This window comes from Vicia villosa, linkage group LG6 (assembly GCF_029867415.1).
Source record: "Vicia villosa cultivar HV-30 ecotype Madison, WI linkage group LG6, Vvil1.0, whole genome shotgun sequence".
Taxonomy (NCBI): Eukaryota; Viridiplantae; Streptophyta; class Magnoliopsida; order Fabales; family Fabaceae; genus Vicia; species Vicia villosa.
In genome coordinates, this window is record NC_081185.1 from 36254273 (window position 1) to 36276502 (window position 22230).

At 38.3% G+C, this 22230-nt stretch overlaps 1 protein-coding gene across 1 annotated transcript; it reads left to right on the forward strand.

The window, feature by feature from the left end:
- The first annotated feature begins 17076 nt into the window (after positions 1-17076).
- Positions 17077-20393, forward strand: LOC131613532 (uncharacterized). The gene is made up of 3 exons (XM_058885192.1): positions 17077-18141; positions 18232-19476; positions 19608-20393. Exons 1-3 carry the CDS (start codon positions 17077-17079, stop codon positions 20391-20393), a joined length of 3096 nt encoding a protein of 1031 aa, XP_058741175.1.
- Positions 20394-22230: the final 1837 nt, after the last annotated feature.

Consider the following 22230-nt stretch of genomic DNA (forward strand, 5'->3'; position numbering starts at 1 on the left):
ATGAGACTCACCCTTACATGTTGTCATTTTCAGATTGAGGAGTAGCAGCATTAGTGCTTGGTGAGGATGACTCGTAGAGTTTATCCGTTTATATTGGGTCGTGTCGGTCATGCTCTGATCTGTAACCCTGGGGAACGATAATTTAGAATTTTATGAGATTATTCCATTTTATTTGGTGCTGGATTATATTTCTGTTTGGTTGTATTTGATGATGTTTCGTATTCCGCTGTAATAAACATGATTATGTTTTGGTGAACCGTTTCCTAATGAAGCATGACTTTGACCATGATTGGTTCATTTATTTTAAATAATTGTGGCACCCTTTTGTGTATGTTTTTTTACTCTGATTATTTATTTAAATTGCCGCGGGGTTTAGAAGGGTGTTACATCTAACTTGTCTCCTCTTCAGAAAAAGCAATACAAATCCAACAAGCAAGTCTCTAAGATCATATCAAGCATGCTTAAAGTATTGTACTCACCATGGGAACCATAGCTTCTTCATTTCTTCACAAACAAGCAAGATGGTACACAAGTCACATGTGAACTTAAAACTTTGAACTTTTGCCATCCACAAACCCTAATTCTTGCCTATAAATAGAGGACCTTGCCTCTTGGATCAATTACACCAGAATTCTCCAAGTCACTACCTCACTTGAGATTCTCTTTTCTTACCTCTTGCATTTTCATAGTGATTTTGAGTTCCACAAGTTCTGGGTGTCAAACAAGAGTTTGAACAACTTCTAAATACCATTTTGAAGCTTTCCATACTCTCTTTAACCTATAAAAGGGCCTATAACCAAAAATCACCATTTTTGGTTCATTTTCAAAGCTTTTAAGCTCATAACTTGCCATTTTTCAAACCAAACACTTTCAAACCAAAACAACCATTCAAATAGCTTCTATTAATCATTTAGAAGCTATCCATAACTCCCAAACACTTGCCAAACACCTACAACCAGAAATCACCATTTCAAAACTCCATTAAAGGATCTTTGAACTCAAACATGCCAAAACCAAACCTACTCGTGCATTTTCAGGCCTTTTGTGTTTGTTAGCTTGTAAACATCATATAGAAGCTAACCAAACATCTGTTTTGCATCTGGAACATCATCTTCATAGCTAACTCACCATAACTTTTTCAATTTCTAGGTGAAATCGAGTTTTGTTTTGCAGGTATCTTCAAGAACTTTTGAGCATTGCAAAAGCTTCCCTGAGGTTCATAGAAGCTTTTTGAACACTTGAGGCATTCCCAGGTCCACTACATTGCTCTCCAAACCTCCATTTTCAGAGGTATGTAACTTGGTTTCGAGCTCCCTCAAAAGGAGCTCAATTTATGTGTTTCTTGATACCAAAATGCTTGTTGTAACATGCTGAATAATAGCCCTATGGTTTTGAGAATTGATTGTTCAGATTTAGCATTTAATTTTAGTTTGAAGTTTCTAGGGTTCATAAGAATTTCCAGAAATTCTATAGTTTTAATGTGTTTTAATTATTGCTAAGCCCACTGTTAGAATCGTGATTAAATTCTGATCATTTTAGGGTGTTGATTTGTCAAAATTGGTTGAGTTTTGACAAAGTTTGAAAATTAGCCATTGTTGTATGTTTGAGTTTCTTTACGAGGAAGAAGATGAAGTTTTTGTGTTTGAATTTGAAAAATGGCGCACGTATTTAAAATATATTGTGTTGAGGTTATTTGCTAAACGACTACATCGTTTTTTCACAACTGGTTACACACTCTCCCCTTAAAGCGCTCATGACCCTCAGGTCTGGGGTTCGAATCCCCCTCGCCCCAGACCTTTTTCCTATTGTTTTAGTTTCCCAAACTAACTTGTTTTCAAATAAAACCAATTGAAGTCACTCCTTAGTCACTACACGTGTGCTGACCCAGTGGTTGTTGTTTTGAGTGGTGAGCCTGAGGTCTTGGGTTCAAACCTTGTTGAAGACAAAAGTCTTTTTTAATCACTTGTTCATTTAAGTTTTTTATTAAACTTTGAAACATCACCAAAAATAGTAGATTAATTATTTTTAATCCCTTCTTTTTTGTGTGTGCCATTTAATTAGTGTATTTTAACACCATGATTAAAAATACCAAAAATATTTTTTTTATGATCATTTAAAAATTAATCAAAAACAAGTCTTTTTAATAATGAAAAATCAACAAAAATATGTTTCTTTTTGAATATTTCTCTAAAGTGACTTAGTATATTTTTGTGAATACTTGTTAAGGGTTAGGTTAGAGTGTCATTGACTTTCTTATGTACTCTTAGACCATTTCTCTTAAAGAAATTGGTATTTAACAATTAAAATCAATTAGGTTTAGGTATGTGTTTAATACCCTAATTTATAAAACCCTAATTTGAAAACTTTAGATTTAAAACCCTAACCAAAAACTTTGCAACATGTTGATCTTTGTTTATCCATGTTTATCTTTGTACATACTTGTTGATTTTAATCCATGCTTTGTACTTAATTGCTATTTAAATATCATTTCTTATTTGTTTTGTTTATCTAACCCATATTTGATCATCATATTAATCATTCATCATTCATACATGATTTGAATCCAAGGGTTTAGACACATTCATCTCTTGCTTGTTAACACTCACTTGTTTGTTCTTGTACATACATGAGGTGTTTATTGTTACTTGTTTAAGCTTGATGTTTTATCCAAATGATGGGAATGATATTGACTAAATTGTCAAGGTACTCAAATTCTTTTCCAATCTCTTTTATTTTTGTGTCAAGTATTTTAAAATCTTTTCACTTGTTTATGGTTTAGTATTGTTAAAGCTTAGCCAAAAACCCCTTTGTTTTGAAACCTTGGTATTAAGAATAGATTTATTTCCGGTGAAACTATTCTTGATCCATTGATCTTGTTTTTAAACCTTGGTGTTAAGAGATGAATTATTCCCGGTGAAACTTCTCTTAACCCATTGATCTTGTATTTTAAAGCTTGATCCTTCTTTGATTTGTTTTAAAATTGTTAAGTATTTTCAAGCTTAACCTTTTAAACTTATTAGGTATTTTAAAGCCTAGTCCCTTTTATTTGTTAAGTATTTTAAAGCTTAACCCTTTAAACTTATTAGGTATTTTAAAGCCTAATCTTCTTTTAAACTTGTTAAGTATTTTAAAGCTTAACCTTTTAAAACTTATTAGGTATTTTAAAGCCCAATCCCTTTTATAATTTGTTAAGTATTTTAAAACTTAACCCTTTAAACTTATTAGGTATTTTAAAGCCTAATCTTCTTTTAAACTTGTTAAGTATTTTAAAGCTTAACCCTCTTTTAAGAAAAACTTGTGAGTATTTTAAAGCTCACACCCAAAAAGATTTTGGCCACTTTGGCCCCCTTTTTCCCTTTTTTAAAAAGAGGAACTACAGAAGCTCTGACTTTCCTATTGCACTTAAGGGGTATGTAGGCCTAAGATGCGATATCTTATCGAGCTCACTTTCAAAACATTATTTTCCCATCCCCACACTTTATTTCAAACAAGTTTTTCACATAGGTTTTTAACAAAAAAGGTTATTTATAAACAAAAGAAAATAACATGAAAACAAAGAGGTTCTCATGGAGTACCATGGATATGAGGGGTGCTTAAAACCTTCCCCTTGTATAACAAACCCTCCGTAGCCAGAACTCTGATAAGTTTATTAGTTTTGATTTTAAAAACTTCTGTGGGTTTTATTCGCTCTTTCACCCATTCCTTTTTGGAAACCATAAAGCGCGGTGGCGACTCTGTTTAAAATGAGCTAAGTCTTCCCATGACTCTAGTCTCACCAAATTCACCGCTACAGAAAAGTGGCGACTCTGCTGGGGATACTGATCAAACTATTGGTGTATCTTTGGAAGGGTTGACCCAATCTTTGTTTTCTTTATTAAACTTTTTGTTATTTTCTTTGTTTTATACTTAACCTTTTTGTCTTTTATTTTCATATGTGTATACTTGTTATTTTATTGGGTTGTATTGGGAAAGGGAGTCATGCCCCTTTTGGTGAGACAAATCCTAACCCAGATTTAGAGTGTACACTTATTATAGGAGACTGGTATAGTTAGGTCACTACCAGAGCTGCTGAAATGAGAATGCCTATTCTCCCTGGAACATCTGCACCCCCAATTGAGGAGTATGTTCCACCCATTGTAGTTCCTTCAACAATTGAAAGTCTCCAAGAAGCTCTAAGAAAGATGAAGAAATCAAGAGACCATTGGAAGAAGAAGTTTGAGTATTCTGATGCTGAAATAGGAATGTTGGAAGAATCCTATGAAGAAGTGTTGAAAGAAAAGAATGATCAACTGTTCCTTCAAGACACTTGGCTCATAGCTAAGGATGTTACTATTGCCAAATATGAAAGAGAGAAGAAGAGGAAGCAAAAACAGGAAGATCTCTCTCCAAAAGAAGCTGCATGGAAGAGTATTGTTGAGAAGCTAGAAAAGGTCAAGCTAAAGAAGAAGAAGAAGTCTCAAGATGATATGGATACTTCTCACTAAAGCTTTGATGATTACTCTTGGATTTTACTTGCTTTCTCTGTTTGTTTCTACCTTGTAACTCTTGAAAGTAGTTTATGACTTGGTTGTCCCTTGTCCCTTTGTATGATATCAAAAGAAAATGGTACTTCGATGACCCTCGATGACCCTTATATGTACCAAGGTTGCCTTGTCCCTTTATTATTAATGAAATTTGTTTTTCAAGTTACTATATAGTGTTTACATTTTGTCATACCCCAAAATTTGCCCGATCAGATCTACGTCTCTTAATCCATCAAGAGTCTAAATTAAGAGTCATGGGGTTTGACATTTCTATTGTCAAACCCGCACTCTTATAAATCAGGTTGAGTTGAAGCAATGGCGTAATTAACAGGTGTTTAGGACCCAAACGCGGGGCCCAATTATTACAAGGGTTTTTATCATTTTTGGGTTTTAATAACATTTGTTTTGATTTATCATGACTAACTATTAAGTATTTAGCATTATTAATTTTCATTTTTTAAGGTTTATTATTTTAATTAGGTTTTAGTAATTGTATATATTAGAATTATTATTATTAATTTCATTATTGTTAGCTATTAGTATTAGTTACTATTTAAATATTATTACTAACTACTTTTACTAATTACTAGTTATAAAATAAAAAAAATAAATAAGAAAAAAAAAAGTCAATTTTTTTGAAGAAGCGTGAGAATTGGAAGGAGAATATTGGTTTGAGTAAAATAAGGAAAAAACAAGATTGGAAAGCAAAAATTTGATTTGCAATCAAGTGACAAGATTTGATCCCAATTTTGTTGACCTAGAGTTTTCTCTATATATGCTGGGAGGATTCATGCGCAGGGGGGGCGAAAGTTCTGCCTCCAAGGACCAAAACCGGGTGCACACAAATTCAAGAACAAACAAGGTTCGTTTTCTAACTTGCATACGAAGTTTGGAGATTGGAATTAGCTTCCTGGACATTTACCGAAGCCGTTGGGATCATCTTCAAGGGCTCATGTACTCAGAATCACCATAAGAACATTCACGGTTTGGCCTTCCTTTTGAACCTTTTGATTTCACAGATTTAAGCATTGTAAATATGATTGAATTGCAGATTCGTGTTCATAATCGTGTGTGGAACGTGGCTGATACGTTTGATTAGAGTTTTGATACAGAAATTATAATCCACCATTGTTAGGTTTTTTAGAGCTATGTTTTAGGATCTATAGTTGCAGGCAAAATTGGCCAAAACTAATGGCTCCATTGGATTCAGTGAACAAATTCTAGTCGATCCATGACCTTAGTCTTGATTTATGATTCGTTTTGTTGAGCTTTTGATTTTGCAGGGGCTATAGTGATGCTTGAAGCTGTAGGTAAAAGTCATCTACGTTCTGCAGAAAAAAATTTCGCGAAGGAGACGAACCAAGGAAGGGGGAGCGCGCTGAGTTTTATTTTTTTTTGGTTTTCATTCGTTTAAATTCGTTTATTTGAATTTGTGGTAATAAGCTTGACAACAAATGCAATTGGGTCGAATGGTAAAGACGCGTGATACCTATCCATGGGGTCATGGGATCGATCCTCACCGAGGACGCGTTTTTTTCCTATTTTCTTTGAGAATTCACACCTGCAGATCTGGCGTAACGAGACTACATGCGCCTTTCATACACCCTCACACCAAGACCACCAGATCCCACGCAAATCAGATCTAACGCTTCACAGCATGAGGTACACCATGGACCTCTCAAACGCAGCAGCACAGGAGTGAAGGCCAGATCCGGTGCCACGCATCCTCATACGCTCACCATGCACCGTCAATTTGTCACCATCCGATGCACGTCAAGCAAGATCCAGCGGCCCAAGGGCTGAGGTTCCACCATGAACCTTCAAAGGCTACCACACAGGATAATATGCCCAGGTTTATTTAAATTATTTTTATATTATTCATATAATCATGTAATTAATCTTAACTATTTTTGTATATGTATATATGATTTAATTTTAAAATCAGAATAATAGTAAAATGGAATTAGGATTAGGGTTATATTAGGTTTTAGGATTTCCTCCCGATTATTTCGATTATGTCGATTTAATCTATTTTATTAAATTTAATTATATTAGATCACAAAAACCCTATAAAGTTACCAATATATTAGGGTTTGCCCCAATCCCATTTGTGCAAAAATTTCAATTGACTCTTGATTAAATGTTAAATTTTCTCCTCGAACCGACAATACCTATTAGTTGCATTAGGAGAGAAATAATTTTGATCAATTCAATTTATAAAAAATATTAATTCAATTAATTCTTGAATAATTCTCTCCTCGACCCGACTAAATCTATTAGTAGCATTAGACGAGGGATAAAAAATATATAAAATTCAAAACACATTCAATTTGCTGCCCGCGACGATCAATTTATCGATCTGAGTAACCAGCAATGCCTCTTAATCCGTTAGCTATACTGACCAAATCTATTGGTCACCGCATCTAACGGTGCCATATCAAATCAGGGTTGTACGCCCAAACATCCAAAAAACACACTATACCACGATACTACGAATATACATCCTTTCAAACACTGCGATGTTCACAACTACGATAAGGTAATTCAAAATACCTTCGAACTTCGCATTTCAAAACAACTTCAAAACAACTTCAAACACCTCCATAATCAAATTCAATTCTAAGGCGTACAATCTTGTGCCCGAACTACGTAGACTCTGATCCTCCCTAAGGAGGTACGTAGGCACTTGGATAACCAAGACGAGTCCCCTTCCCTAAAACCTCCATTCAGTTCAATCTCAAGTTTTCCCCTATTCAATTCCTTAGCTATTAACCTTAACTTTTAGCCATAAAACTTGACCCTTAGATTCAAAGCCAATAGGAAAGGGTTGAGGGTGCCTAACACCTTCCCTCAACCTGATTATAATAACTTACCCTGAATCTCATATCTGCGTAGGGTTTCCTATTCGCCCTTCAGAATAGGTGGCGACTCTAAAAGGTTTATTTTTAGGGCAGGTTGCTACAGCTGGCGACTCTGCTGGGGATTGACCATCAATGGTGAATTATTAAGCTCCTAAGGCTTGGCAGGGTTTAGGTTTGGCAAATTATTTAGGTTTGTGGCTGGCTATTAGGGTTTGGCTAGTTTGCCTAAATTAGGGTTTGGTTTAGGATTTAGGTTTTCCTTTTTATTAAATATTTAAATTTTTATTTATTTATTTATTCATCTGCAGTTTATTCATTTACGTTCAATTTAATTAAAAATTTTTATATTTGTTATTTTTATTATATTCTGTTGGGATATTATAAACTGCTGTTAAGCCTAAGCGTGGGAATTATAATAATGACCAGAGGGGAATTACATCGCCTACGAGTCTTATTATAATTCCACTCAGAGTGGGTTGAATATCCGGAAATGTCTGATACGAGGCTTGATCTTGTTGAGGGCTGGACTTGGTATTTGGCTGATCTCTCTGGGAACCTACCCCTAAAACTCGAACCTCATGGATAAAATGAGTTGTTCTAAAATCCAAAGAGACAAAAAGTCTCGGCGGCTACGAACGACCCCATGAGACCTTCTAGAACATACCAATGGGAAGGGTAGGCACCCTAAGCCGTTACGTCGAACCTATGAACCTAGGGCTTATGTGCTTACGTGCTTATTATATATGCAATTTATATACTGCGAATGTCTTGCATGTAATTTTTGCAGGTACTCCTACGCGCTCCCTGGCCTGTAGGGACTTCATTTCTAAGACCATGCCCTTCCCACGAAGGACACCTCCATTCACGCACGTTGATTGGCTTCTCGATGGCCATGAGACTTAGTGACTGTCATGAACGGTCGCTCCGTGCCTACGTCTATGCATTCCCTAGCCTGTAGGGATTTTCTTCTTATACCTTTGTATTCTTACAACTACGTATCCTTCCCACGAAGGACATCTACGTTTACGCACTTCAATTGGCCTCTCGATGGCCATGCGATTTAGTGATTGTCTTGAACGGTCACTTCGTGCCTACATCTACGAGTTCCCTAGCCTGTAGGGATTATATTTTAAAAAAAAACGCATCCTTCGTTCGAAGGACATCTTCGTTAGCATACGTCGATTGGCCTCTCGATGGCCATGTGACCGAGTGACTGTCTTGAACGGCCACCTCGTGCTTGCTCCTACGAACTCCCTAGCCTGTAGGGATTTCCTTCTATGTCCATTTGTTTTTACAATGACTTCATCCTTCCCCTGAAGGACACCCTCATTAACGCACGTCTATTGGCCTCTCGATGGCCATGAGATTTGGTGACTGTCTTGAACGGTCACCAGCCGCTACCTTCTACATACTCCCGAATCTAAGGGATTTCCATTGGCACGTCATAACATCTATCTTTAAAGGATTTCACTATGGTCCAATGACACCCCTAAATCCGCATAGGTTATCCTTAGGATTATATGTCACACGTCTGCATGGCATTACATATAAAGAGTTATAATACAAGGAGTCCCGCATACCCATGCATTCGCATTTTCATGCAGTCATACATTTGCATCTACATTTGCATTTCTATCTTCACCCACATCCACACTTACCGCGCTAGCCGGTTTCCCAAAATTCCCGAAGAAAATCAAAGGATCGTAGACTATGGAGAAAGGAGGATAAATTATTGAGAAGGATCTTATACTTACTAAGGAAAAAAGGTTGCTTTTCATCATGCCAGCCACATGCCCACGCCTTGTCGTAACAGGATTGTGAATGCAACAAAGGTTATTATCGAGCAAGGATTAGTTCAACAAAAGAGTTCCCTCATAGATACACTCAAAGGGTATCTAGTCATAAGGAGTTCATCTTAGAACATATCAAACTTACAAGGAGGCTCTACGATAACCTAGGGGCAAGGGTCAGTCCAACTGGGGCAATACCCTGAACAAAGATGCATAACTACGATGGATAGAAAGCGACGTGTGTTAACTCCACACCAAGGGGCAAAAAAGGCCATAGGTCTTCTTCATCAATCTACGAACTCCGAAGGTTGCAATGGTGTGATATTATCCTTAGGGAAAGCAAAAGAGGTTCAGTCAAAGGAAACTCATGAAGTTCCGATACGACGAAAACCCACCGCTAACAATCTATTCTCGACAGGTTTGACGTGCCCAAGGAAAATTTGAGGTTGCCCTCTACTTCTACAAGTCTAAGAACTAAGGAGTAAGACAAAGTCAATGGATATACAGAGGAGACTGTCCCTAGGATCAATAGGTGTTTATCATGCTCAGAATTTCGACCCCTACGATCGCTAAGTGTTACTAAAAAAAGTTGTACCTTCGGATTAGCAGTTCTAATGGGATGACCGTGCAGGTTTTGGAATCAATTCATCCGCTTCATTCGCTCACTACTACGACTTTCCACTCGCGCACTTCTATTCTATTTTCAATTTCAAATTCAAGGTTATTAACAAACTTAAGGGAGAATGAAGAATACAAATAACTAAGTCCAGCTAAACATATGCTTTCAAGGTAAGACCGAACCGACGATGTACAGGCATTGTTTCAATTCCCAAACAGTGGAGATATAAGGATGTTAATCCCTCGTCACCCCCTCGAGCCAGGAAGTTGGAGTTTATTTCTACTTTTAAAAAAAAACCTTGATTTCAACCAGGGGCAGGGTAGATTTCAATTAATTCAATGGTGTATTTTGGTTGTCAAGAGAATCAGTCAATCCAAGCAAAGGGTTCAAGCATAAGGATCAAGCAAAGGCGCAAGCATATCTTCTTCCTCGCATGCACCCAAGATTGAGGAAACAATGGAGGTAACATTCACAACATCTTCTTCCTCAATATATCATTCAAGATCGAGGAAGTATCAAAGGTGAAGCTTACAAATCAAAGTCAACATGGCAGTCACAACATTCGATATCCAAGGATCAATCTCAAAAGGAGCCTTCAAAAGAAAAACGCCCGCTAAGTCAAAATGGAAAATTTCAGGAAAGAAAACAAAAACGACTTAGGCAAAATTAGGGTATCCCGATGGATCAGACTCAAAAGGGTTGGTTCATGCAAAAATAAGGGATAAAAAACAAAGGCGAAATTCAAAGGATAAACTTGTGACTGCTAAACCATCAAAGCTTCGCATCAATGCATGGATCTTTACAACATTTTTCATTGGTGCTCGGATCTCTGCTAAGGCTTCTGCTCAACGTCAAAAACAAAAACGATTCTCTTACAAACAAAGCACATCCATTGGATTAGGCGAATTTTTAGGATCTGGAGAACATCAAGGAGAAAGGGGTGGGTTAAATAAAATTTTGAGGCTTATATCCATTGTTTCTTAAAACATGAACCCGGCCAAGTTACAACATTTAAAAGTCCTAATTGAGGCAAGGTTAACCACGAAAGCATATTAAAGCAGAATTTTGTTATACTGACTCCTAAAGTTTGTTAAAACTATTTCTAACCACTATGCTTTTTCAAGCATTCATTTCTAATATCCCAGTCCTAATTCATAACGGACTTCGATTCCAAAACTTACACACGCGTCGCATTGGAGTTACTTCTCAAAGGGTACAACGTCGTCTACGAATATACACTCAGCATCGAGGAAATCTCGAAATTGGTTTAATCAAAGGTGATCATTTCTGATAAAGACTCTGGAATGGGGGGAATCACATCTAGGGGGTTCCCCTTAACAGGGGTAAAAATTTCAAGGATCACAGGGGCATACAATCAAATATCCTATTAACTAGGGGCATTCATTCCTAAGGTTCAATCGACTTGGGGCACACCGCGAAGCAATCTCAAACAGGGGCATGTCAAACATGGGAAGAATTCAAATTCAAAAGGATAAGAACACTATGGATAGTCCTCCATATCCTGGAAATCAAGGGCATACCCTTCAATCTAAACGTCGAAGCATACGACAAGGTTATTCCTCGGGGCACTTCCTTCATGGCTTGGAGATCATGGGCATCCTTTCTCCACTAAACATTGGGGCATTGGGTATCAAACCCATAAGGTGTGGAGAATCTCTCAGGGTTAAAGGTGTGGAGAACCTCAAAAGGTTAAAGGTCTAGAGAACCTCAAAATGTCAAAGGCGTGGAGTATTTCAAAGAGCCAAACTGGGGCAAGGCGCACAACAAAAGGGAAAGGCGTTCTCATACTTTACAACCTCGGACCGATCTTTCTCCTAACTACGATCTTCAAATGCAAAAACAGGGATTAGGAAATCGCGCTAGCATCACACCCCACCTTATCAAACAAACCTGCAACTTCAGCGAGCTATATATGCTTTGGTTATCAACAACCTATCATCGGAGCATCATGCAAATACATATGAATCATGCATTGCATACATTGGTTGATACATCACACTACACCTTTTTAGGTAGTCTTCCTTAAGACAAATCTCACGACCCTTTCTAGGAGCCTCCTCAAGTAGTCTTATTCAAGGCGAATTGTCATCCTTTCAAGGAACCTCTTCAGGTAGTCTTTTTCAAGACATTCTTTTATACGAACCTTTTCAGGAACCTCTTCAGGTGGTCTTCTTTAAGACATTCTATGAACCTTTCTGGGTGGTCTTTTCTAAGACATTAATCATTCCTTGCTAAGAACCTTTTTAGGTAGTCCTTGTTAAAGACATCTTTCAGCCTTTTCAGGTAGCCGTCTTTAAAGACATTCCTCATCCTTGATAAAAGCCTTTACAGGTAGTCTTCTTCAAGACAAATTTTCATATCCTTGCCAAAAACCTTTTCAAGTAGTCTTATAGAAGACGTTATTTCGTTCCACTCATTACATCAATCAACATATGCATAAGCATTATCCACATGCATAAACATTACCAAGCCGGCATAAGCATAGCCGAGGTACAGGTGCAAATATGGTTTAAACAAAGTTCAATAAGGAGATAAAATCTTGGGGGTTGACATCAGCATCAGCATCAACATACATACATACGCATTAGCATACGCATATCATCTGGGGCATTCACATACTACATATCACAAAGTCCAGTTCTCGTCCTGGAAAATCATTACAAAGTCCAATTCTCGTCCTGGCAAATCATTACAAAGTCCAGTTCTCGTCCTGGAAAACCATCAAATCCAATTCTCGTTTGGTAGTCAGTTCCCGTCTGACTGTTACGTCAAAATTCAAATCACACTGCAAAATCCTAGTCTCCAACCCTCGTGTTGTGATAGGTGTATTTTCCGACCCACGTGTCGTGAGTCTCCAACCCTCGTGTTGTGAAAGGTGTATTTTCTCCGACCCTCGAGTCGTGAGTCTCCAAACAGGTGAATCTTTTTCATGCAGGTAAATTCGCTAGAACTATAGCAAATGATTACTCTTATGCAGGTACGCTTGTCAGAACCATGGCAGGTAATTACTTTGGGGCAGGTGAGTTTACTACAAGCATGGTAAATGATCCTTAATGGTGCAGGCGAAGTTGCTATGAGCATAGCAAATTAGCCTAAATGGGGCAGGTGAGTTTACTACAAGCATGGTAAATGATCCTAAATGGTGCGGGTGAGTTTGCTACAAGCACGACAAACGATCCTAAATGGTGCGGGTGAGTTTGCTACAAGCACGGCAAATGATCCTAAATGGGGCAGGTGAGTTTGCTACAAGCACGGCAAATGATCCTAAATGGTGCGGGTGAGTTTGCTACAAGCACGACAAACGATCCTAAATGGGGCAGGTGAGTTTGCTACAAGCACGGCAAATGATCCTAAATGGTGCGGGTGAGTTTGCTACAAGCACGGCAAATGATCCTAAATGGTGCGGGCGAGTTTGCTACAAGCACGGCAAATGATTCTAAATGGGGCAGGTGAGTTTGCTACAAGCACGGCAAATGATCCTAAATGGTGCGGGTGAGTTTGCTACAAGCACGGCAAATGATCCTAAATGGTGCAGGTGAAGTTGCTATAAGCATAGCAAATTATCCTAAATGGTGCAGTGGTGCAGGTGAGTTTGCTATAGCTATGGCAAATGATCCTATTGGTGCAGTCCTTTTCAGGAACCTTTCCAGGCAGTCTTCTTTAAGACATGTTCCACCCTTTTCAGGAGCCTTTTCAGGCAGTCTTCTTTAAGACGTCTTCCATCCCTTCTAGGAGCTTTTCCAGGCAAACGGGTTTTTACAAAAGGTTTTACAAAGGGTTCCTCAATTGAGTTTATCACGTTAGTCCCTCGGCAGTGATCTTCTTCAAAACTTCACCAAAAGCAAGCAAAGGTTTTATCTTTCTTTTCAGAATTACTAACATACTTCAACTGACATAACTAACAATCATGCATCATTCAACTAACATACCTCATTCATACATAATGAATATACATACACTGCTCTCATTTATTTTGAGAAGCTCACTGCATCATACATCGCATGCATCATAACATCGCATAAAACTCAGGTTGCCTTTTTTAGGCCATGCTATAATCAAAACACCTGGTCCCTTCCAAAGAAAGCATTTGCTTCACGCTCTGAAAAATGGTATTTACCTTGGGTGGCATCTTTAAGCCCATCTCCCACGAAACTTCTTCCCAACAAATGCAAATTTCAGGGCATTCTCAGTGTTCAATCGTCTTCTACCTTTAGATCACGATAGGCAGACGTGTCTATCCGACTCTTCAGGTTTAAGAAGATTGAACAGGGGCAGTTGTCATACCCCAAAATTTTCTCGATCAGATCTACGTCTCTTAATCCATCAAGAGTCTAAATTAAGAGTCATGGGGTTTGACATTTCTATTGTCAAACCCGCACTCTTATAAATCAGGTTGAGTTGAAGCAATGGCGTAATTAACAGGTGTTTAGGACCCAAACGCGGGGCCCAATTATTACAAGGGTTTTTATCATTTTTGGGGTATTTTTTGGGTTTTAATAACATTTGTTTTGATTTATCATGACTAACTATTAAGTATTTAGCATTATTAATTTTCATTTTTTAAGGTTTATTATTTTAATTAGGTTTTAGTAATTGTATATATTAGAATTATTATTATTAATTTCATTATTGTTAGCTATTAGTATTAGTTACTATTTAAATATTATTACTAACTACTTTTACTAATTACTAGTTATAAAATAAAAAAAATAAATAAGAAAAAAAAAGTCAATTTTTTGAAGAAGCGTGAGAATTGGAAGGAGAATATTGGTTTGAGTAAAATAAGGAAAAAGCAAGATTGGAAAGCAAAAATTTGATTTGCAATCAAGTGACAAGATTTGATCCCAATTTTGTTGACCTAGAGTTTTCTCTATATATGCTGGGAGGATTCATGCGCAGGGGGGGCGAAAATTCTGCCTCCAAGGACCAAAACCGGGTGCACACAAATTCAAGAACAAACAAGGTTCGTTTTCTAACTTGCATACGAAGTTTGGAGATTGGAATTAGCTTCCTGGACATTTACCGAAGCCGTTGGGATCATCTTCAAGGGCTCATGTACTCAGAATCACCATAAGAACATTCACGGTTTGGCCTTCCTTTTGAACCTTTCGATTTCACAGATTTAAGCATTGTAAATATGATTGAATTGCAGATTCGTGTTCATAATCGTGTGTGGAACGTGGCTGATACGTTTGATTGGAGTTTTGATACAGAAATTATAATCCACCATTGTTAGGTTTTTTAGAGCTATGTTTTAGGATCTATAGTTGCAGGCAAAATTGGCCAAAACTAATGGCTCCATTGGATTCAGTGAACAAATTCTAGTCGATCCATGACCTTAGTCTTGATTTATGATTCGTTTTGTTGAGCTTTTGATTTTGCAGGGGCTATAGTGATGCTTGAAGCTGTAGGTAAAAGTCATCTACGTTTTGCAGAAAAAAATTTCGCGAAGGAGACGAACCAAGGAAGGGGGCGCGCGCTGAGTTTTATTTTTTTGGTTTTCATTCGTTTAAATTCGTTTATTTGAATTTGTGGAAATAAGCCTGACAACAAATGCAATTGGGTCGAATGGTAAAGACGCGTGATACCTATCCATGGGGTCATGGGATCGATCCTCACCGAGGACGCGTTTTTTCCCTATTTTCTTTGAGAATTCACACCTGCAGATCTGGCGTAACGAGACTACATGCGCCTTTCATACACCCTCACACCAAGACCACCAGATCCCACGCAGATCAAATCTAACGCTTCACAGCATGAGGTACACCATGGACCTCTCAAACGCAGCAGCACAGGAGTGAAGGCCAGATCCGGTGCCACGCATCCTCATACGCTCACCATGCACCGTCAATTTGTCACCATCCGATGCACGTCAAGCAAGATCCAGCGGCCCAAGGGCTGAGGTTCCACCATGAACCTTCAAAGGCTACCACACAGGATAATATGCCCAGGTTTATTTAAATTATTTTTATATTATTCATATAATCATGTAATTAATCTTAACTATTTTTGTATATGTATATATGATTTAATTTTAAAATCAGAATAATAGTAAAATGGAATTAGGATTAGGGTTATATTAGGTTTTAGGATTTCCTCCCGATTATTTCGATTATGTCGATTTAATCTATTTTATTAAATTTAATTATATTAGATCACAAAAACCCTATAAAGTTACCAATATATTAGGGTTTGCCCCAATCCCATTAGTGCAAAAATTTCAATTGACTCTTGATTAAATGTTAAATTTTCTCCTCGAACCGACTATACCTATTAGTCGCATTAGGCGAGAAATAATTTTGATCAATTCAATTTATAAAAAATATTAATTCAATTAATTCTTGAATAATTCTCTCCTCGACCCGACTAAATCTATTAGTCGCATTAGACGAGGGATAAAAAATATATAAAATTCAAAACACATTCAATTTGCTGCCCGCGACGATCAATCTATCGATCTGAGTAACCAGCAATGCCTCTTAATCCGTTAGCTATACTGACCAAATCTATTGGTCACCGCATCTAACGGTGCCATATCAAATCAGGGTTGTACGCCCAAACATCTAAAAAACACACTAAACCACGATACTACGGATATACATCCTTTCAAACACTGTGATGTTCACAACTACGATAAGGTAATTCAAAATACCTTCGAACTTCGCATTTCAAAACAACTTCAAAACAACTTCAAACACCTCCATAATCAAATTCAATTCTAAGGCGTACAATCCTGTGCCCGAACTACGTAGACTCTGATCCTCCCTAAGGAGGTACGTAGGCACTTGGATAACCAAGGCGAGTCCCCTTCCCTAAAACCTCCATTCAGTTCAATCTCAAGTTTTCCCCTATTCAATTCCTTAGCTATTAACCTTAACTTTTAGCCATAAAACTTGACCCTTAGATTCAAAGCCAATAGGAAAGGGTTGAGGGTGCCTAACACCTTCCCTCAACCTGATTATAATAACTTACCCTGAATCTCATATCTGCGTAGGGTTTCCTATTCGCCCTTCAGAATAGGTGGCGACTCTAAAAGGTTTATTTTTAGGGCAGGTTGCTACACATTTACAAAACTCTTACATAAATCCTTGAAAGATATCATGATATATTTTGAAAATTATCAAAAAAAGAGTCTTTTGCATTGCATGCATCATACCACATTCACATTCACATACATATCTGAGTCAGAGTCTTATTCATTCCCCTCTCTCCTCAGAGTCAAGCTGATGCACCGGTATAATACTCGCGCCAATCATCGAAGAATGGAAGACAGTATTGTTGATGACCAAGAATGGCAAGAAAAAGTTGCTGTTCTACGCTCCGGTATTGAAAGACTAACTTCCATGGTTCAAGACTTAGTGGCTGCTCCGAATCAGCCACTAACCCAAGCTCAGACTACTGTGATCTCCGAGATAGAGATTGCTCAGATTCCTGTAATCCCTACAATTCCTACAACTACTAGGCCATATGGGATAGATATGGATTTCCAATTGGCTGGACAACAGATCCCTGTTTCACAGACAACAAATCCTCAAGCTATTATGACTGCTACTCGTGCTGTTGTAAACACTGTTTCCCTTCACAACGAACAGATTTCCCATGGCGCTCCTTCTAAAGGTATGGGTAAAATGGAAGAATTTGAAGACCAATTTATAGAGATGCAAAAAGAGATCAAGGCCCTTAGAGGAAAAGATCTATTTGGAAAGGAAGTGAATGATTTATGCTTGGTTCCGAATGTCAGAGTTCCGACCAAGTTTAGACTCCCAGAATTTGAGAAGTACAAAGGGAATTCCTGTCCTCACAGTCAACTAATCATGTATGTAAGGAAAATATCCATGCACACCAAAGATCAACGCTTGTTAATTCACTACTTTCAAGATAGCTTATCTGGAGCTGCTTTGAAATGGTATATGGGTCTGGATAGTACTCACATATGTACTTTCCATGACCTGGGTGAAGCTTTTATCAGAAAGTACAAGTACAATATTGATATGGCACCGGACATAGATCAACTCCGTGCTATGTCCCAAAAAGAAAAAGAGTCCTTTAAAGAGTACGCGCAAAGATGGCGTGAAATAGCTGCTCAAATCGTTCCTCCCATGGAAGAGAAAGAAATGACCAAGGTATTCCTTAAAACACTGAACGCATTTTATTATGAGAAGATGGTAGCAAGCGCTCCCAGCGACTTTACTGAAATGGTAAACATGGGGATGCGGATTGAAGAAGGTATCCGAGAAGGTCGCCTAGTCAAAGAAGCTAGTTCATCACTAGCTAGTGGTGGCACCAAAAGATTTGGTAGTAACTTTGCCAAGAAGAAGGAAGAAACTGTTAGTGTCATCTCAAGAGGAAGAAATAGACGGTATCAACCACAACAAATTTTTGTTGTGACTCCATTTGTTAGCTAAGCTCAACCTCAGAATGTGCTGAAGCCTCAGCCTCAACAGCCTCGACAACAGGCTCCTCAACAAAATCAACAAAGGAAGTATCCACCTTTTGATCCTATTTCGATGACTTATACGGAATTACTGCCTTTGCTTATTCAAAAGTATCTGGTTCAGCTGAGGGATCCTCCTCCTCCTCCTTCTAATCCTCCATTTTGGTACAAGGCGGACGCTCATTGTGCTTTTCACAAGAATGCTCCAGGTCATACTGTGGAAAATTGTTATCCTCTCATGAGTGAAGTACAGAAACTGGTCCGAAGCAACATGCTCACCTTCAAGGATGTTAATCCCAATGTTCAAAATAATCCACTACCTAACCATGAGACTGTCAATGCAATACATACTCAATCCGGTTATGAATACTTACATGATGTTCGCGAATCAACTCGATCTTTGGTACAAATGCACATTGTATTCTGTGGACTTAACTATTTTCCTCCTCACGATTACAATGCTTGTTTAGTTTGCTCAGACTCCATTCAAGGGTGTGAAATTGTGATCAATGACCTTCAGAAGTTACTGGATAGAGGAGTCATCAGTATATCAAGAAGGAAAAGAAGTGAATATACTCATTATATTAATATGGTGCAAGGAAGCCCTGGGAGGTACCAAGTGTGGGATATTCGTTTCATCAGAGAACCATTGGTCTTATTGCACATAAGGCTGTGTCGGTTGGCTTTCTTTCAACATGATCATAATGCCTGTAGAGTTTATTCTGTGAATCCCCGAGGTTGTCGTCAAGTCAGAAGAGAAATTCAGAAGATGTTGGACGAGAGGACTCTCCACCTTACTTATGAAAGAGATGATAACTTTAACATGGTGACTGCTGAGTTTCCAATCCCCGAAGTTGTGGAGATATCCTATGATAGCCAAAACATGGCTGCTATTCCTCTCACAATTCAAATGCCAAAGCCATTTCCTTACAACTCAAGTACTATTGTTCCTTGGAGATATGGTGCCACCATCATAACAGGGAAGGAAGAAGTTAAGCCTGAACTTGAGTCGACTATTGTAAACATTGCTGATGTAAGCTGCATGACTCAAAGCGGTCGTTTATTTGCACCAATTCCTTCTAAGCTAAGAAGTAATTTGGCTGCACAAGTTCCTCCTCAAAAGGATGTGCCTAGGGAAGAACCTGTTATCCCTAAACCCGTCTTTGAAACTAAAGATGATGATGCAGAAGAATTCCTGAATTTAATCAAGAAGAGTGACTATAAGGAGGTTGATCAACTCCTTCAGACACAATAAAAAATATCCCTGTGGCCTTATTGGTACACTCGAAAGCTCACCGGAACGCACTAATGAAAGTTCTAAAGCAAGCTTACATTGAGCAAGATGCAACCCTTGAGTAGTTTGATAATGTTGTTTCCAACATCACCGTCAACAATGTGTTAAGCTTTAGTAAAGAAGAACTTCCCCCGGAAGGACTGGAGCACAATCACGCCCTACACTTCTCCATGAAATATGGAGAAGATACCTTGAAGAATGTGCTGGTTGATACTAGTTCATCCTTGAATGTCATGCCCAGGAGCACCTTGGAAAGACTGTCCTATCAAGGGGCAACTATAAGGTTGAATGGGATTGTTGTTAAAGCTTTTGATGGTTCAAAGCGCACCGTGATCGGAGATGTTGATCTTCCTATCCGCATCATACCTTATGATTTTGAAATCACTTTTCAAATAATGGATATCTACCCCGCTTACAGCTGTTTGTTGGGAAGGCCCTGGATCCATAGTGCTGGAGCTGTTACATCCACTCTCCACCAGATGCTGAAGTTTGCTGTGAAAGACAAGTTGATTACTGTTTATGGAGAGCAAACTATGTTCGTAAGTCATTTATCTTCTATCCCTAATATGGAAGGATTTGAAGCTCAATTCCAAGCTTTGGAAATTGTTAATCCTGAATACGGAAAGAAAGCTGGTTCGTTTATTTCATCCTGGAAAGATGCCCAAAAAGTGGTCGCCCAAGGATCATACGAAGGCTGGGGGCAAGTTATTGAACTTTCCACCAACAAAGACAAAAATGGTCTAGGATTCACATCCCAGAAGTTAAAAGGAAAGGGATCTGAGTATGGAAGCTGCAGCAAGACTCTGCATGAAACTTTTCAAAGTGCTGGCTACATCAACCCAAATAAATAGGACATAGATGCTATCATTGAAGATGTTCCAGAATGTTCAAGCTTCGTGACGCATGGAAAGGACAACTCCAACTGGACTTCCGTCAGCATCTCTTCTGTTGTTCACGAGTCTAAGTAATTTTCTGTCTTTTAAAAAACCTTTCGTTCTGCCCAAGGCGAAAGAGTAATGTGTCAGGCTGTTTAAAATAATTCCTTTTGTTCTGCCCAAGAAAAGTGAGCTTATGTAGGGCTTTGTTTCAAATCATTAATAAAAAAGCAATTTTTGCTTTCCTTTTGTTTATCGTTTATCTTTTTTGAAAATGGTAACATCTAAAAAACCCATAAAATCAATCAAAATTGTTTTTCAAATTTGCACATACACCTTTTCTCTTATTTGTTCCTAAAAAGCAAAGCATAAATCATGTGCAGATTATCTCTTTATAAACCCGCTGAAAACAATGATCCTAGGCCCTCTCCCAACTTTGAATACCCTGTGTACAAATCTGAAGAAGAGAGTAGTGAAGAGATCCCTGAAGAGATCACCCGTCTACTTGAGCACAAGGAAAAGATCACTGAGCCGCACAAAGAGCCTTTGTAAGTAATCAATTTAGGTACTAAAGAAGACAAAAGAGAAATGCGAATTGGGGCATTGTTAGAAACAAGCGTCAAAGAGGAAATGGTTAACTTGTTGGAAGAATATGTGGATGTCTTTGCTTGGAGCTATCAAGATATGCCTGGGTTGGATACCACTATTGTAGAGTAGAGATTACCGTTAAAGCCAGAATGTCCGCCTGTCAAACAGAAGTTGAGAAGAACTCACCCAGATATGGCAGACAAGATCAAAGAAGAGGTACAAAAGCAAATCAATGCCAGTTTCCTCGTCACATCAGAATATCCTCAATGGCTGGCCAACATAGTGCCCGTTCCCAAGAAGGATGGAAACGTTAGAATGTGTGTTGATTACAGAGACTTAAACAAAGCAAGTCCAAAAGATGATTTCCCGCTACCCCATATTAACATGCTGGTGGATAGCACTGCTAAGTTTAAAGTCTTCTCATTTATGGATGGATTCTCATGTTACAATCAAATCATGATGGCACCTGAAGACATGGAAAAAAAACAACTTTTATCACACCCTGGGGCACGTTTTGTTACTGTGGGATGCCATTTGGTCTGAAGAATGCTGGAGCAACTTACCAAAGAGCGATGACAACTCTCTTCCATGATATGATTCACAAAGAAATTGAAGTTTATGTGGACGACATGATTGTCAAGTCTGCATCAGAAGAAGAACATGTGGAACACCTGCTGAAGTTGTTCCAATGTTTGAGAAAGTACAAGCCGCGTCTGAATCCAAGTAAGTGCACATTTGGTGTTTGCTCTGGAAAACTGTTGGGCTTCATTGTCAGTCAAAGAGGTATTGAAGTTGACCCCGACAAAGTCAAAGCCATTCAAGAAATGCCTCCTCCTAGAATAGAAAAACAAGTCAGAGGATTTCTTGGACGATTGAATTACATCTCCAGATTTATATCTCACATGACTGCGACTTGTGGACCAATCTTTAAGCTTCTCCGCAAGGACCAAGAGTGTAAATGGACATAAGAATGTCAAAAAGCTTTTGAGAATATCAAAGAATACCTGCTGGAACCTCCAATCTTAAGCCCTCCAGTGGAAGGAAGACCTTTAGTCATGTATTTGACTGTACTTGAAGATTCTATGTGATGTGTCCTGGGTTAGCAAGACGAGTCTGGTCAAAAAGAGTATGCCATTTATTACTTGAGCAAAAAGTATACCGACTGTGAAACAAGATATTCACTGCTCGAGAAAATTTGCTGTACTTTTGTATGGGCTGCTCGCCG

Bases quoted from the DNA above. Each gene is read 5' to 3' on its own strand.
- LOC131613532 (XM_058885192.1), top strand. From the start codon at position 17,077: ATGGAAGACAGTATTGTTGATGACCAAGAATGGCAAGAAAAAGTTGCT. The intron at 18,142-18,231 runs GTTAGTGTCATC...GCTCAACCTCAG, and splicing joins CCAAGAAGAAGGAAGAAACT to AATGTGCTGAAGCCTCAGCC. The intron at 19,477-19,607 runs GTTGATCAACTC...ACCCTTGAGTAG, and splicing joins AGAAGAGTGACTATAAGGAG to TTTGATAATGTTGTTTCCAA.